General features: G+C 54.7%; 2 protein-coding genes across 3 annotated transcripts; both read left to right on the top strand.

The window, feature by feature from the left end:
• The first annotated feature begins 3,669 nt into the window (after positions 1-3,669).
• Positions 3,670-7,388, top strand: LOC133355012 (leucine-rich repeat and immunoglobulin-like domain-containing nogo receptor-interacting protein 3). The gene is made up of 3 exons (XM_061572268.1): positions 3,670-3,749; positions 5,445-6,715; positions 6,947-7,388. The coding sequence occupies exons 1-3, from the start codon at positions 3,687-3,689 to the stop codon at positions 7,386-7,388; spliced, it is 1,776 nt and encodes a 591-aa protein (XP_061428252.1). The 5' UTR covers positions 3,670-3,686.
• A 2,317-nt stretch (positions 7,389-9,705) lies between these two features.
• Positions 9,706-14,756, top strand: LOC133355095 (protein FAM219A-like). Of its 2 annotated transcripts, none has more exons than XM_061572392.1 (5): positions 9,706-9,887; positions 10,269-10,356; positions 10,689-10,860; positions 12,056-12,110; positions 12,708-14,756. In XM_061572392.1, exons 1-5 carry the CDS (start codon positions 9,825-9,827, stop codon positions 12,867-12,869), a joined length of 540 nt encoding a protein of 179 aa, XP_061428376.1. In that variant the 5' UTR covers positions 9,706-9,824; the 3' UTR covers positions 12,870-14,756. The 2 variants fall into 2 exon arrangements, with proteins under 2 accessions (XP_061428376.1, XP_061428374.1); XM_061572390.1 differs by having other exon boundaries at positions 10,686-10,860.
• Positions 14,757-17,565: the final 2,809 nt, after the last annotated feature.

Here is a 17,565-nt window from a genome sequence, read left to right as displayed (position 1 = left end):
GCTGACGACTACCCCCCGCCCCCGATTCAATTCCAGGCGTAAGCCCTGCCTGATGAGGCTCAAGTAGTTTATTGTTCCATTGGAACCTCATTTGCCAGTAAAAATATGATAATTGTTTTTTTTACTCTTCTATCTGGCAACAAAACTGACACTTTTTTTACAAGGAGTCATGTTTACATAGACCACAATACCTGCAGTCATAATGCAAACAAAAAACATAACTCTGATAATGTATGCACTGTCCTTGAAGTTGATTGGTCCACACCCGAGACAGCTTTCCTTAGAGCCTAGTCTCATCTGGTCCAACCCATGTGAGACTAGGCTCTAAGGAAAGCTGTCTCGGGTGTGGACCAACACAAAAACAATTATCATAGTTTATTGTTGAACCAGGGTGTGAACTCAAGTGGAGACATGATAGGAGTCTCATTTTCAAGAGTGACTCCGTTAATTGAGTGGGTGGGTGAGTTGATTCAAGAGCCGAATGGCTCACAGGGCTATACCAAATAAATGAAACTGAAAACTGAAGTTGAGTTGGTGAGTTCAAGTTACAAGCAGTCTATTCTTTAACCCGTTGTGAACTCAAGATGTGGGGAATGCTGCACAAAGGTAAATCAACGTTACAGAACGAATTGCGTGGAGCGTGAGACGGCTCCCATAGATGAATGTTAACCCGATCTCGGCACAATTACAAAATGAAGTTACAGAAACATTCACCATTTGTCGAGTGCGACGATTGTACGAATGTGTAGACAGACGGTTATGGACTAGTCAAATGGGCAATGTTAGTCTGGGAAATGTTAGTCCATAGGCAGTGTCAGTCTATGGGCAATGTTAGCCTATGGGCAGTGTTAGTCTATGGGCAGTGTTAGTCTATGGGCAATGTTAGTCTGGGCAATGTTAGCCTATGGGCAATATTAGTCTGGGCAATGTTATTCTGGGCAATGTCAGTCTATGGGCAGTGTTAGTCTATGGGCAGTGTTAGTCTATGGACAGTGTTAGTCTATGAAAAATGCTAGTTTATGTGCAATGTTAATATATGGGCAGTGTAAGTCAATGGAAAATGCAGGTCTCTGGTGACTATTGTTTCAACATGTAAACAGACACGGGATTATACGATGTCAATTGTAAGTGAAGTTATAAATAACAGACAGTTTATTGTACAGTCATGCAACTCAGTTTCTTTAACGACCGCCTACTACCGAACGTAGACGGTGCGTATGCTGCTGCTGATGATGATGTCGTGGTTATAATGCTGCTGATGATGCTGATGATGTCATGGTTAGAATTCTGCTGATGTTCATGGTGCTGATGATGATGTGGTCGTTATAATGCTGCTGATGATGCTGATGATGTCATGGTTAGAATTCTGCTGATGTTCATGGTGCTGATGATGATGTCGTCGTTATAATGCTGCTGATGATGATCATGATGATGGTGCAGATGATGATGTTATGGCTATAATGCTGCTGATGGTGACGTTGGTGGTGATGTTATGATTATAAATCTGCTGATGATGATGATGGTCGTGGTGCTGCTACTGATGACGATGCTAGTGCCGATCACGGTCTTTAGGATCGGTCGAGAGACACGGGGGGAGAGAGAGAGGAGGTGAGGAGAGGAGGAGTGAAGGGAGAGAGGAGGTGAGGGGAGGAGGAGGTGAGGGGAGGAGGAGGTGAGGGGAGGAGGAGGTGAGGGGAGGAGGAGGTGAGGGGAGAGAGGAGGGTGAGGGGAGGAGGAGGTGAGGGGAGGAGGAGGTGAGGGGAGAGAGGAGGTGAGGGGAGGAGGAGGTGAGGGGTGGAGGAGGTGAGGGGAGGAGGAGGTGAGGAGAGAGAGGAGGTGAGGGGAGGAGGAGGTGAGGGGAGAGAGGAGGTGAGGGGAGGAGGAGGTGAGGGGAGGAGGAGATGGGATGATGATGAGGAGAAAGCCTCTTAGGCCTCCTCACCCCGTTACCTCCTTCACCCCGTTACCTCCTCACCCCGTTACCTCTGCGCCCCAGTACCCCTCACCTCGTTACCCTGTTAACAGCCCCCCTCCGCCCACCCCCCGTTACCCCCCCCCCCACGCACTTCTCGCACCGGGGTCCCGAGGGTCACCGCTTTGCCTGGCAACTGCCACCTTGCGTAGGTGCGCGTGTGTGTGTACACGTGTGTGTGTGTACCCGTGTCTGTGTGTGTGTACCTGTGTGTGTGTGTATACCCATGTGTGTATACCCATGTGTGTGTACTTGTGTGTGTGTGTGTACCCGTGTGTGTGTACCCGTGTGTGTGTGTGCCCGTTTGTGTACCCGTGTGTGTTTGTACCCGTGTGTGTATGTACCCGTGTGTGTGTACCCGTGTGTGTGTGTGTACCCGTTTGTGTACCCGTGTGTGTGTGTGTACCCATGTGTGTGTGTGTACCCATGTGTGTGTCTACCCGTGTCTGTGTGTGTGTACCCATGTGTGTGTACCCATGTGTGTGTACCCATGTGCGTGTGTACCTGTGTGTGTGTGTGTACCTGTGTGTCTGTGTGTGTACCCGTGTGTGTGTGTGTACCCGTGTGTGTCTACCCGTGTCTGTGTGTGTAGTGTAGTGGTGAGCGCCCTGCGCTACAAACCCAGCGACACTAGTTCGATTCCCGCTCACGGCCAACACCAATGACGATTATCTGAACCGGTCCTGGGCCTTCCCTAGGTCGACTCAGCCTCAAATGAGTACCTGGTGCGGTGTGTAAACATCGTCACTGGGGAGACAAAGGCGGCCGGGCGTGGTGCTGGCCACCCACCCCCTCGTGTGCCGCGGTGGCCGTCATCGGTGCTCCCTAACAGCACTTGCCCCTACAGTCTGTTAAGGCTACACGGGGGATCTTTGCCTCTGTTAGCGCGCACACACAGACACACGCAGACACACGCAGACACACACAGAAACGCAGACACGCACAGACACACGCACAGACACCCACAGACACACACACACACAGACACACACACAGACACACAGACACACACACACAGACACACAGACACACACACACAGACACCTGCGCGTGCTCACCTGCGCGTGGGTGAGCACGCGTGAACGTCTCTGCTCCTCCCAGGGCATCCTACTCAGCCCCCCCCCCGCCCCCCACTCACTCGGGTTAGAACGCAGCGGGAGACGGGAGAGACGCGAGGGAGAGACGCGAGGAGGGAGATTTGCAGGAGACGGCAGTCGCCGCTGTCAGAGCCGGCGTCTCCTCCCGCCTCCACGACAGCCGTTACCCCTGACGTTACCCCTGACGTTACAGTGATCTCTCTCCCGTTACCTCTCTCGTTACCCCCCCCTCCCCTCACGGCCCCTCCCCCTCACCTCCCAGACGAAGCTTCCCTCCCCTTCACCACCAAGGTCACTGCCGGCATCGCGGCGCGCGCAGGGGGCGCGCATCTTCCTCCTCCTCGCCCCCCCATCTCCTGCTCCCCCTCTCTTCCTCTCTTCTCTCACTCTCCATCAATTCCTCTTCCCTCCACTACCTCCTCCATTCCTACACCTTCTCCCTCTTACCCTCCTCACCCCCACCTCCTCCTCCTCCCCCCCCACCTCCTCCTCCCCCCCACCTCCTCCTCCCCCCCACCTCCTCCCCCCCCCCTCCTCCTCCTCCTCCCTCCCACCTCCTCCTCCTCCCCCCCACCTCCTCCCCCCCCCCGGATTCCCAGAGCTGGAGGCGGGGAGTGATGGCGTCTCTCCCCCTCCCCCTCAAGGCTCCAAAGGCCCAGATCTGCTGCTGCTGGATGCAGGTGAGAAACACCTGCTCAACACAGACTCACAGAGAGACCCATATACTCACAGAGAGACCCATATACTCACAGAGAGACCTATACACTCACAGAGAGACCTATAGACTCACAAAGAGACCCATAGACTCACAACGAGACCCATATACTCACAGAGAGACCCATATACTCACAGAGAGACCCATATACTCACAGAGAGACCTGTAGAGTCACAGATAGACCCATAGACTCACAACGAGACCCATAGACTCACAGAGAGACCCATATCCTCACAGAAAACCCCATATACTCAGAGAGACCTATATACTCACAAAGATACCCGTAGACTCGCAGAAAGACCTGTAGATTCACAGAGAAAATTAAATAATACGTAGAAATCTATAGATTAAAATAGATGAATAGGCCCACATCTCAATTTCTCACCCATCCACCATCACCCCACTCCACTCACCCCTTCACCATCACCCCACTCCCTCACCCCTTCACCATCACCCCACTCCCCTCACCCCTTCACCATCACCCCACTCCCCTCACCCCTTCACCATCACCCCACTCCCTCACCCCTTCACCATCACCCCACTCCCCACTCCCTCACCCCTTCACCATCACCCCACTTCCTCATCCCAATCCCTCACTTGCTTAGGCATTCATTTCTGACTCGATATTTTCCGGAACCCTGCTAGGCTGACTTGGAGAAGGGATTATGGCATAAGGCACTACCACTGGAGTATAGGGCACGACTCTTCATACACATTCCTCTATGATCGTATTCTGTATTAGGGGCCGTCCATAAATGACGTCACGCACCTAGGGGGGGGGTCAGACATTTGTGACGTGTGACGAGGGGGGGGGGAGGGGTTTGAGAAATGTGACATCACATCAAAATGCGCAACTTTAAATAAATTTAGACAACACGTTCTACTTAATTAAATATACTTTTTAATAAATGTTTTTTCCTACAACATCAGAGTGCAGCGCCACGTTAAATACGCACTACAATGACTATAGTTTAAAGCGATTTGAAGCATTTTTTTTGGGGGGGGGGGGAAATCGCGTGACGTCATTTATGGACGGCCCCTTAATCCCATAATTAATCAAACAGGATTATAAATATGGACTTGCAACCCGCACTGCTTTTTTATTTTAGTGTGTTAGTTTGTTGTCCTTCCCCCGCACCTCCGATTAGCGCGGTTGGCTACGTACGGTGCGAAAGAAGTTCAACCCACACACGTCATTTGGACGCAGCCAAAGGAGAAGAGGAAGAAGACGCAGGAGAGATATTTCTTTTGGTTTTTGACTTTGACCCAAATAGTTCGAGAACCGCATCACAGGCAGAGCTACTTGTACACAAACACAGCAGCGGGTAAACAGCAAGATGACAACAACAACAACAACACATTATGACTTAAATAAACAAAATAGTGATGGAATAAAGTGCGTCTATTTAAAAAAAATCCTGCATTTAGTTATTCTTTAACAGTACAGTTTGACTGTTGTACATTTTGTCGTCACCAATACATTCCATAGCCACACATTCCCTGCCGTATTTAATAAATTGTCGTGACGTTAAATGATGTTTAAGGTTAAAGTTTTGTTTTGGGGTTGTTGTTAAACGGGGGAAGCCAAAGAGGCGCAGGTTGCCGACCCCTGGAAGTGACCCTGCGTCCCCCCCCCCCCCCCTGCTGCCTGCTGCTGTAGGCGTCGCTACGCACCTCCCTGCTGCTGCTACTGCTGCTGCTGGCGGGCACCTCGCTCGCCCTGCAGTGCCCCCCGCGCTGCGACTGCCCCCCGACCTCGGGGGGCTCCGTGCTGTGCGCGCGCCGCCGCCTCCTCGCCGTGCCCGGGTCCGCGCCGGGGTCGGCGCGCTCCCTGGACCTGTCGCGCAACCACGTGGCGCGCCTGGGCGCCGGGGACCTCGCGGCCTGGGCGGCCCTGGAGGAGCTAGACCTGAGCGAGAACGCGCTGGGCGCGCTGGAGCCGGGCTCCTTCGCGGGGCTGGGCGCCCTGCGCTCCCTGTCGCTGCGCTGTAACCGCATCGCGGTGCTCCTGAGCGGAGCCTTCGCGGCTCTCGGCGCCCTGCGGCGGCTGGACCTGAGCGGCAACCGCATGCGCGCCGTGCCGCGCGGCGCCTTCTCGGGTCTGGGCGCCCTGGGCAGCCTCGATTTGTCCGAGAACTCGCTGCTGTGGGTGTCACAGGGCGCCTTCGAGGGCCTGGGCGCCCTGCGCTCGCTGTCGCTGCGCCGCGCGGGGCTGCGCGCCCTGCCGAGCGGCGCCCTCGCCCGGCTGCCCGCGCTGTCCGAGCTGGACGCGTCGGGCAACTCCCTGCGCGCGCTGGGACCTCGCTGCCTGCGGGGGGTCCCGCGCCTGCGCGTGCTGCGGCTGTCGGGCGCGGGGCTACGGCGCGTGGAGCCGGGCGCCCTGCGCGGCCTCCCTGCGCTCCGCGACCTCGACCTCTCGGAGAACGCCCTGGACTCCCTGCCCGAGCGCGCCGGCGCCCCGCTCGCCCTGCGTGCCCTGCGCCTCGACGGCAACCCCATCGCGTGCGACTGCCGCCTCCTCTGGCTGCGCACCCGGCCGAGTCCCGAGGCGCTGCTGGGGGGCGGCGAGGGCCCCCCCTGCGCGGCGCCCCCCGAGGCGCGGGGCGCGCGGCTGCTGAGCGCCCCGCTGCGGTGCAGGGCGCCGCGCGTGAGGCTGCGCGCGGGGCCCGTGGCGGTGCGCGCGGGGGGCGCCGTGCGCATCCCGTGCAGCGCGAGAGGGGACCCGCCCCCCAGCCTCGCGTGGAGGGACCCCCGGGGCCGCTGGTACGAGCACGAGGGGGATGAGGACGATGAGGGGGGTGAACGGCAGGGGGAGCAGGGGGAGAAGGGGGAGGCAGGAGAGCAGGGCGAGAATGGCGGGGAGGAGGAGGAGGATAAGGAGGAGGAGGATGAGAAGAAGGAGGAAGAGGATGGGGAAGAGGGGACGAGAGAGCCAATAGCGAATGGAGAACAGGGAGACACTAGGGAGCAGAGAGGAGGTGGTGGTGATGAGGAGGGGGGGAAGCAGGGGGATGGGAAGGGGGGTGAGCAGGAGGGTGATGATGATGATGATGACGATGATCGAGAGCGCGGGCCCCGGCTCCGCGTGCTGCGGGACGGCTCGCTGCTCCTCGTGTCGGCGCGCGCGCGGGACCGCGGCTCGTACACGTGCGTGGCCTCCAGCGCCGCGGGCCGCCACCTCCGCGCGGTGCCCCTCGTCGTGTCGGGGCCCGGGGGGGTCCCGCCGCCGTCCCTCTCCGACCCCTCCGACTCCTCGGACCTTTGGGACCCAGCGGACCCCTGGGACGCCGTCGATCCCGCAGACTCCGAGAGCTTCAACGCGACGGGGACGCGCGGGGAGGCGCGCGAGCCCGCCGGGACCCCGCTGACCCCGCTGACCCCCTTGCTGCTGGTGTCCGCGGGGCTGGGGGGCCTCACCTTCCTCGGCGTTGTGATTCTCTGCCTCCTGGTCCTCGCCGCGGGAACGCGGAGTTGGGGCCACAAGAGGAGGAGGAGGACGAGGCAGCGAACGGAGCTCGAGTACGGGGGGACCCGCAGATCGAGGGGGGGTCCCAGGAGCCCCAGCCGGGCCCCCCCTCGTCACTTCGTCATGAGGATGATGTGAGCTTCCTAACAACGGTGGCACTAGGTAGGCTAAAACCAAGTACGAGTGTAGGGCCCCAATTAGCTCAAGGGGATTTGGTTTTATGAAATGTAGAAGCGCTTCAATGATCAGATGAAATTCTAATTAATATTAACACGATAATTGGTTCTTTACCCTTCTATCTGGCAACAAAACTGACACCTTTTTGCAAGGAGTCGTGTTTGCATAGACCGCAATACCTGCAGTCATAAATACAAACAAAAGACATAACTCTGATAATGTGCACTGTCCCCGAGACAGCTCTCAGGAAAGCTGTCTCGGGTGTGGACCAATCAACTTCAAGGACAGTGCACATTATCAGAGTTATGTCTTTTGTTTGTATTTATGACTGCAGGTATTGCGGTCTATGCAAACACGACTCCTTGCAAAAAGGTGTCAGTTTTGTTGCCAGATAGAAGGGTAAAGAACCAATTATCATATTTTTACTGGCAAATGAGGTCCCCATAATATTAACACATCAAGATAATCAACATAAACAGCGAATTAATCTCTCCTCTGTATCATGTCTGCATCCTTCCTCTCATTTCACTCCATCCCTGTCTCGCCTGGATCTCCCCTCATCTCGCTACAGCTCTATCTCTTCTCTACATCTATTCTGCCCCCCCCCTCCACAACACCGACGAGATGGGAATAACAAATACAGAAGACTAAGCACACGGTTTTCTTTTAAAATGGTCTAACTTTTCAATTTAATTATTCATGTTAATATTTCGCCAGAATATTCTTAAAATCCGAGAAAAAATAAACCTCACAATGCATATTATCTTGGCATTATTTTATGAGATTAAACAACGCAGATTACTCGCAGTGCTCCGTGTACAGGATGATTGTGAGAAGAGTATACACATCACAGCTGTTGCATTTATTTCCGTTGCGGAGCACCAGCGGGTTCTTTCCTCGTAATGTCACCAATCGTAGACGACGTGGAGCTGCATCGCATCCGTGCTGCACGTGACCATCCCGGCGTCTTTGTGCGCTCACCGCAACACCACGTGCCACCACCGTTGTCGTCATCACTCGTTCGCCATAGCTCTGTGGTCGATGTCTCCGTGAAATTCGTTCGCAATTGCCTCATCAGTAGCTGTAGCAACGTCGTCAAAGTGTTGTGTGTAAATCAACGTCGACGTCACTTCAAACAAATCCGACCGCAGTCCTGTTCGTAAGCCAGTGGATTCGTAGCTTGGGAGAGGGCGGGGTGGGGGAGAAGGACTTTAATCGAGCAGTGGATTGGCCGATTACGATGGTGAGCAATAGCAACTCCCACACGTGTAGTGGCATTGCCTTTGATCCTGTACGTGTAACAATAGTGTAGTTCAGCAGCATTGTTTTGTTGTGGGTTTCCAGGTGGCTCCACGGGGCCTCTTTTTACAATCTTTTTTTTTTATCAGAGCACTGATCAGTTGTTGTGGAGTACAGTGAGTCCTCGTTGAACGCGATAGATGCGTTTCTGAAAAGTGCCACGTTAAGCGAAAAACGCGTTTAGCGAAAACCTTTCCCGATAAGTAATGTAGCGATAATGTTTGTGGCGAGATACGATGTGCTACACACAGTGAGGTGGCGGGCCAAATAACTCAGGGCACGCCACCACGTGATTGCTCAGCCGTGCAGCTCTAGAAAGTAGTTCGTAATCGACCGCTCAGAAACCCCGTTATAACGGACACGTTCCGCGTTATAATGGTCGCGTTCTGCCTTATAACCGGCGCGTTCTGCGTTATAACCGGCGCGTTCTGCGTTATAACCGGCGCGTTTCGCGTTATAACGGGCGCTTTCCACGTTGTGCGAAAAGTGTTCCCAAATGGAAGAACTGCGTTGTAGCGAACACGCGTTGTGCAACCACGTGTTGAGCGAGGGCTTAACTACGTAACTGTGTACCCTACACGATAGCTATGAGGTTTGTTCATGCTTAAGTTGCCAACAGACGTGATTGATTTCACGTTAACTATACGGGCCCACGCTTTGGGCAACCGCCAATGTTGTACAGTACTGCGCTATGCTCCAACGTCTTTGCTCCCTGCGCCTTCACCAACAAGCCGGCACGGTGTAGTATGGTCAAATAACCGCCATGACACCGCACGTGAGTGGGGAGTTTGGAGGCCTCTCATCCAGCAGTGGAGTGACAATAAAAACAGCCGTGTGCCCTTATTCTTTCGTTGTACATATGAGTTGTTTATTTAAATCTCTTGTTGTATTTTTACTGTACCCCCTTGTCATAGAGATAATTTATTTTAAATAAACGTTATATTATTATTATCACGTGTTACCGACAGACTTTTATCTGTGAGTCAACGTGGGTGAGGGGGGTGGGGAGTTTGAATCTCCCGCCGGGGCGTGACGTCATCACGAGAACTCTCTCTCTCCGTGACGTCACCGCGCGGTCACGTGAGGCCGAGCTCACCGATGGCGATGGAGGAGGCGGCGCGGCTGGAGGAGCCGGGACTTGCGGTGGAGACCTCGGAATCGGTGAGGTTCGGGGGCCCCGGGGGCGAGCTGGGGGACGTGGGGTCCCGGCATGCGAACGCCCCCCCCCTAGGGGAAGCGCGAGGCCGGAGGCGTCAGGGGGACGCGGGGCCTCGCCGCTGCGTGAGCGGAGCTTCAACGGGGGGCCTAGTGCAGGCTTTATACGGCTTTCCTGAACTGCGGCCCCCGGCAGCCCTGCAGCGATTTGGGGCGGGGTTGCTCTCAGCACGAGACGCTCTTCGGCCTCCCCGAACCCCATGTGTGTTCGTGTCCCCGTGTCCACGATACTCTCTGTCTCCCCCTGTCCCCTCTCTGTCTCCCCGTGTCTCACCCGTCCTCTCCTATCACCGTACGCCCCCCCCCCCCTCTCCCCGTGTTCTCCAGGACTCGAGCGATGCGAGCAGCACGGACAGCGGCAGGGATGTGGCGGACGGGGCGACCACGACCTCGTCCCCGGCGACCCTGGGCACCGGTGAGTGAGGGCAGCCCGCAGTGGTTCACCGGGTCACGAGGTCGCCGGCTCACGGCTGCCATCTCTCCACCCACCCAGTGTCACTGACAAACAGATGATGCTGGATAATGACGGTGGTGGTAATCATGACAACGGTGGTGGTGTTGCTGACGATCACGGTAACAAATCACAGCTGGTCACCGGCACACTGCCCCCCCACCACGCCCCCTCGTCGTCATGATTACATCGCGAAAGTGAAGAGGTCACGGTGGAGGGTTACCATGCCACACAGGTGACCAGGTCACTGGGCCCCCTCACCCCTCACCCCACACCCCACACCCCTTCCGTAGCAGCAGACAAACAGCGCGATCGGGAGCGTGAGGGGGCGCGTCGGGGAGAGGGCAGCCCCGTGAGCCAGCAGCCCAAGAAGGGGGCGCGCACGCGGCTCGGTGCGCCCAGCAAGGGCTACGCCTCGCTGGAGCAGAGGCCCGACGAGAAACCCCTGGTGGCCATCGACTCCGACAGGTGCCGATCTTTTGCTTCCAGCTCGCACGCGCGCGCATGTACAGCTCGCGCAAACACACACGTACGGCTCGCACTCACACGTGCACACACGTACTGCTCGCACGCGCACACACATACAGCCTGCATGCACGCAAGTACAGCTTGCGCACACCCACTTACAGCTCGTACACACGGACGCGCTTCAGGATCGCAGCTAACACACGCAGTCAAGCTCACACACAGACTCAGCTCACGCACACGTACAGCCACACACACACGTACAGCCCACACACACGAACAGCTCACACACACGTACAGCCACACACACACGTACAGCCCACACACACGAACAGCTCACACACACGTACAGCCACACACACACGTACAGCCCACACACACACGTACAGCCACACACACACGTACAGCCTGCACACACACGAACAGCCTGCACACACGAACAGCTCGCACACACGTATAGCCACACACACACGTACAGCCCACACACACACGTACAGCCCACACACACGAACAGCTCACACACACGTACAGCCACACACACACGTACAGCCCACACACACGAACAGCTCACACACATGTACAGCCACACACACATGTACAGCCCACACACACACGTACAGCCACACACACACGTACAGCCCACACACACGAACAGCCTGCACACACGAACAGCTCGCACACACGTACAGCCACACACACACGTACAGCCCACACGCACGAACAGCTCACACACTTACAAACACTCTCAGTCTCAGCCCACAGATACGCACAAGCTCAAAGCTCACACATACAGTTCACAGCTCATACAGACACAGGCTCATGCATACTTCCAGTGCACACACACACTCAAGCTCACACTCACTCAGACTCACAGATTACACACGCATATTGCACACCTCACACAGACTCAAGCAAGCACACCACAGCTCAGAGAACACATACAGACACAAGCTCACACACTCAAACTTACAGATCATACACACGGGGCACGGAGTAGGTGTTTGTGACGAGGTGTGACAAGGTGTGCTGTGAGGAGATGGTGTTCAATAAAGTAGTAAGAGGTGCTCTGTGTAGCAAGCAGGTATTAAAGAGGTACTGTGTGTGGTTCGTACATGTTGGTAGTAGTGAGGAGGTGCTGAGTAGGTGTTGCGTGTGGTGAGGTGGTGGCTCGTGACGAGGTGTTGTTCTGTGTTCACAGCGAGGATGAGATGACGCTTTCGCGCTACTCCTCGTCGGGATATTCTTCTGCAGAGGTGAGACCCCTCCCCCCGGAGCCCCCGTAACCCCTGACCCATGGCGCCCTCACGATCCCTGTGTGCCACATTGCATTGCGCTAGAAATCCGTTCCCTCGTCACCATCAATGCTAAAGATGACAAAAATGTTAATGTTAATGATGCTGGTGATTATGACGGTGATGATAAACAATGTTCATGATGCTGGTGATAATGATGGTGATAATGATTATTAATATTATGATGATGATAATGGTGGTGATGGTGACGATTACGGCGACGGATGAGGGGACCCATCTGTTCTAGATTTGAAGCTTTCGTGACTGCAAGGATTCATATTCTTAGGTTTTTTCGGTAAAGTCACGTAGGTAAAAAATTTAAATTAATAAAAGTAAAATAAAATAAAAATAAAATAAAAATCACGACGTTTCGGAGGCAACACAAGCTTCCGTCTTCAGCAGCAAGCGTGCTGTGACGGTTCCACCTGAAGACGGAAGCTTGTGTTGCCTCCAAAACGTGGTGATTTTTATTTTATTTTACTTTTATCAATTTTAATTTTTTACCTACGTGACTTTACCGAAAAAACCTAAGAATATGGGACCCATCTGTTTTTGTAGCAAATCAACCAGGACCTGAACCGGCAGCTGCTGAAGGACGGGTACCGTCTGGACGAGGTCCCAGACGACGAGGACTTGGACCTCATCCCCCCCAAACCCATGAGCCCCGCGTGCGTCTGCTGCCAGCTCGCGTCTCCCTCCACCACGTGCAATGTGCAGTAGGGCTTGGGACGCAAACACCATCAATACCACCACCACCACAACGACCGTCCTAATACTAACAGCACCACCACCACGACACTGGTGTTGCCAGCTCGTGTCCCACACCGCCACTTGTAACTTGCAGTAGGGGCGGCACCTAAACTACTACTACCACCGCTACCAATACCCAGACACAACCGCCGCGATCAATACCATTACCAATACCAGCACAAACGCCGTGATCAATACAAACACCAATAAGACCAAATACCACAAGCACTGATATCACAACAACCACCATCTCAGCCACCACCAGTCCCTCGCATCAACACAACCACTGCACTCAACACCAGCACCACAACTGCCAACAGCTATGTCACACGCGCAATAAATACCAGAACTCCTACCAACCACCACCACCACCACAGTGTTGCTGCTAGCATTGGGGTGCATAATGCTGGTATTGGGTGTTCCGCTTGATGGGTGGTGATGGTGATTATATAGATGGTGATGATAGTGATGGTGATGAAGCGCTTGATGATGGTGGTAGGTGGCGATGGTAATGATGATGATGATGATTGCGCTCACATAGCGGTGAAGCTGGAGATGATTATACACCTGTTCATGATGGTAATTAGTGATGAAACTTGAAGATGAGGATGGCGATGAAGTTGGTGGTTTTGACGGTGGGGCGAGGGAGCTGCCGTCACTGGTGATATGGTGATGTAGATGGTGATGTGCTAGTGCCTCTGTCTTGTGCTCCCTCACTCGCTAGACATTTTAAACTGACGATTATGGTGAGGCTGCTGATGATACTGATGATGAGGATGGTGGTGGTGCTGATGGTGATGGTGCTGCTGTTGTTATGAAGACTGTTGGGATGAAATTGCTCATGATGTTGATATTGAGAATGTTGGTGATGGTAATGTTGATAAGCCTGCTGGTGGTTGTGATGATGGTGGAAATAATGGTGGTGATAGTGATGATGATGAATTCTGAAGCTGCTGCTGCAGATAACGATGGCAAGGAATACGATTATATTCACGATGGTGGTGTTGGTTACATTTTAGCTGATCGCGATGGTATTGATAATGGCGATGTTGAGAGTGACGATCATAATGTTGATGGCAGTGGTAATTATGATGATGATGATAATAGTGATGTTGAGGATGAGGCTTGGTGCCCGGTTGACATCATTCCGTGCCTGCTCCGCGCCAGGCTTTGGATTCTAAAATTTTAAAACTCTCTCCGTCTGGTGATGGAGGCATTGCTCGCTTCCCCCACGACCCCTCCCCCCCCACAGACCCTCACCTTTCGGGACCCCCCCCCCCCCAAAGTTCACCCTAAACTCCGGGCATCTCATATGACGCCCTATGAAGCAAATGCCAATGATTCACCCAGTGAAAATGTTGATTTCATACAAATATGAGCACAGGGTTTACCGCCGCTGACTCCAGCCAGCGGAGCTGCCATCTAGCCCCATCCATTGCAGGCCCACGCCTATAGCGCCTCTGGTATTGCCAGGCCGTCTACCATTCAAGCGCCAAGCGGACTGAACCCCCGCTCAGCCTGACGAGCTCCTCAGGTCACAGGCGATCGATAGGATTCCACGGGGGCATGCGGAGCGGTAGCGCAGCAGTTGGTGCACTGCACCGTGTGAGCCAGGCGGGGCTGAGTTCGCGTTCACCACGGCTCACATCAGTGGCGAGGGATCTCAGAAATCGGTGCTTTGCCAACTCGCACTGCCCAGAGTGGTGAAGTACGTCGCTTCACAAAATCCACATGGCCGACTATGGTATGGGGCCGCCTTTAATCCATTGGTGGATTTAAAGTGGCTGGGATGGTTACAATGACCAGGCGGTGAAGTGGGACCAGGGCCCTCTGGGTGGTGGTGGGGGTTCTGGCAGAGGGAGGGGGGTGGGCGGTGGGCTTGGGTCTGAGGGGGGCGGTGGGGGGTTTGGGGGCCGTCCCCCCTCCCCCACTGTTCGGTCCGCCCCACATTTCAGTGTCACTTTTTCGAGGCCACGTGGCTCTTTTTAATTGATAATTAGCGCTATTTATTTATTTATTTGTGTCTGACTTTGCATGATGATGATGCTGATGCTGCTGCGTCAGCGATTTGCACTATGAGTTGCGTCCGGTGTATGTTATTTTGAGGGTGGTGTTGGGGGGGGAGTTGGTCAAGGAGAGGGGGATGGAGCGGGGGGCTATCAGCCCCGCTCCTCAACCCCCCCCCCCCACCCCCTCTTTGTTTTCGTGCCCACGTCGCGGCGTCACGTGACCCCTGCTCGTTCTGATTGCGATGGTGTGAGAGGAAGGCGACTGCTCTGCTGATGCTGATGTATCCGTGGTTGGTCACTGCAGACAATAAAATTCGCTATCGCCGCGCGAGCGACAGCTCCCACCGCCCCCGTGACCGGCGTGAGTCGTGGTGCCGCCGGGGACCCTCCCGCTAGGTCGGCTTCGACGCAAACGAATCGGCGCTCACAAACACTGCCTGTTGTCGCTGGGGTGGGGTTGGGGTCTCAAGCCCGCCACGTGACTCGTGTCCACGACTGTAGGGGCTTGTGGGGGGGGGGGCACTGGAATAGGGGGGGTGTGGGGGTTGGAGGCACTGCGTGGTGAAGGGGATACTGAGGTGGGGGTCTTGTGAAGAGTGGGGGCGAGGTGGGTCGAGGTGAGACCCCTGATAGCACACGTGTTCGACGAAGAGAGAAGCCCCTCCCCAGTGCGCACCCCTCCCCTCTCCTCCCTCCTCTCCTACCCCTCCCCCCTACTCCCCCTCCCCTCTCTCCTCCCCCCTACTCCCCCTCCCCTCCTCCCTTTCTCCGCCCCCGCACATCGGTAGAATGTTAATGTACGATTGTTTATGTCCGATGAAGAAGGGCCGTTGCCCGAAACGTTGCCCATTTTATATATACAGTATATTGTTTTCCTTTTTAAGGCCACACAGCAGGGCTGTGATGGTCGAACGTGTTGAGTTTGACCTATTAACATGAGAATGGCGCCAGTGCCAAACGAGGTGGTGTGTAGGGGGCGGGCTGGGGGAGGGGCGGGGCTGGGAGAGGGGGGCGGGGCGCCTACACGCGAGTACACGCCTCGTGATCACAATAGCATCATCGCCACTACTGTCACAATCACTGCCATCACCATGGTCACAATCGGCATCACTCACCACAACCGTGTAGGCACCACATTCAGTAATATCACCAACACCATCATCACCACACTGCCCCGCCCCCGATCCTGATTTGTCTGGATCTCCTCCGCGTTCTCCGATTTCCTCCCATTGCTAAAAAAAACCGCAAACACTTAACTGCTATTGACCAAAACATCCCATTGCTGGTACAACTCTCTGTAAATCACTCGGTCTGGATCACATGCAGCAGCAGCAGCAACGTGGCATCCGACTACGAAAACTTGGCAAGACCCTCCTGGAGAAGAGTCCTGAGTAGTCGGCGAGGCTTTCCTGGTGAGCGGGAAAGGACAAAGGGGTTCCGGGACGGAAGTCCTCCAAGAGAGACGCACAGGGCACGGCTCAAGATGAGCGGCGTGAAGGAAGGAGGAGGGGGGGGGAAGGAATGGCCTGGCCAAGATGTCGAAGATGAGAGGGGAGGGAAGAGAGAAGGAATGAGCGAGCAGAAGTGAGCTGCACGGAGCAGCGGCTGTTTTCACAGGGGGCGGGGATCGGGGAGGGATTCAGAGTGGGGGTGGCTACACACAAGACACGTGGTTTACGCGAAGCGTCGGCTGATGTAGATTACCGTCGTCGTCACAATTGTCATCACCATCACCACCATCATCATCATTCATATCATCCTTATCACACCACCACCATCATCAGGTTGCAGTTGATGTTGATATAACTGGGTTTGTTTTACAATTAACGATCGCCTAATTTATCACATTTATAACCAGTCTATTTGCTAATTAACCCATTAGCTCATTATCACATCCTTAATATATCATAACATCATCAATCGCCTCATTGCTCACATCATCAGCTATACCTGGTTAACAGTTACCTAATTAATCACAATAACCCCCGGCACGTGAAGCATCACATGGCAACGCAATCACATTCATTGATTTATTGATAACGGCGTCATCGATCGCGTCATTACAATCATGCACCTCGTTAATTATCGTGCCTGCGGTGACGTCACTGGCGCTCATCGTGATCGCAAAAAGAGTCGCGCCTCGTCTCGGCCCGAGTGACCGCGCTCCAGTGACGTCACGGAAGGCCATAGCCTCGAGCAAAGCACCGGAGCTGGAACAGATCAGCAAAGACTCCAGTCCAGTGTTTGTTTTAGTCCAGCTGGAGTCAAATCCAGATACTCCTAGTCCAGATAAAGTCGAGTCCATTTCACCCCGGTCCAGAAAAAGTCGAGTCCAATCAATCCAGATCATAATAAACCAGTCCAGAATCCAGCCCAGATAAAGTGCCGCCCATTGTATCAAGTAACTCCAGGCTGGTCACTCCAGTCCAATGGATTTATGGACTCCAGTCCGGTCGCTCCCGCCAGCCCGGCCGCTCGGCAGCTCCCTCCACTCCCCCCCCAGAGAGGGGGCGGGGGAGCGTGGGTTGAGGAGGAGTTCTGGCCGATAACAAATGCAAACACAGACACTCATACTGCACGAACACCCTCACCAACCCCGCATATAACAACAACATGGCTCCTAACACTACCCCTACCACTTCCATTACATCTACCCA

The sequence above is a fragment of the Lethenteron reissneri genome, chromosome 50, assembly GCF_015708825.2.
Source record: "Lethenteron reissneri isolate LAM-NWPU_2019-01 chromosome 50, ASM1570882v1, whole genome shotgun sequence".
Lineage (NCBI taxonomy): Eukaryota > Metazoa > Chordata > Hyperoartia > Petromyzontiformes > Petromyzontidae > Lethenteron > Lethenteron reissneri.
Note: the sequence above shows the minus strand (reverse complement) of the source record. Positions and strands in the feature narration are given on the sequence as shown.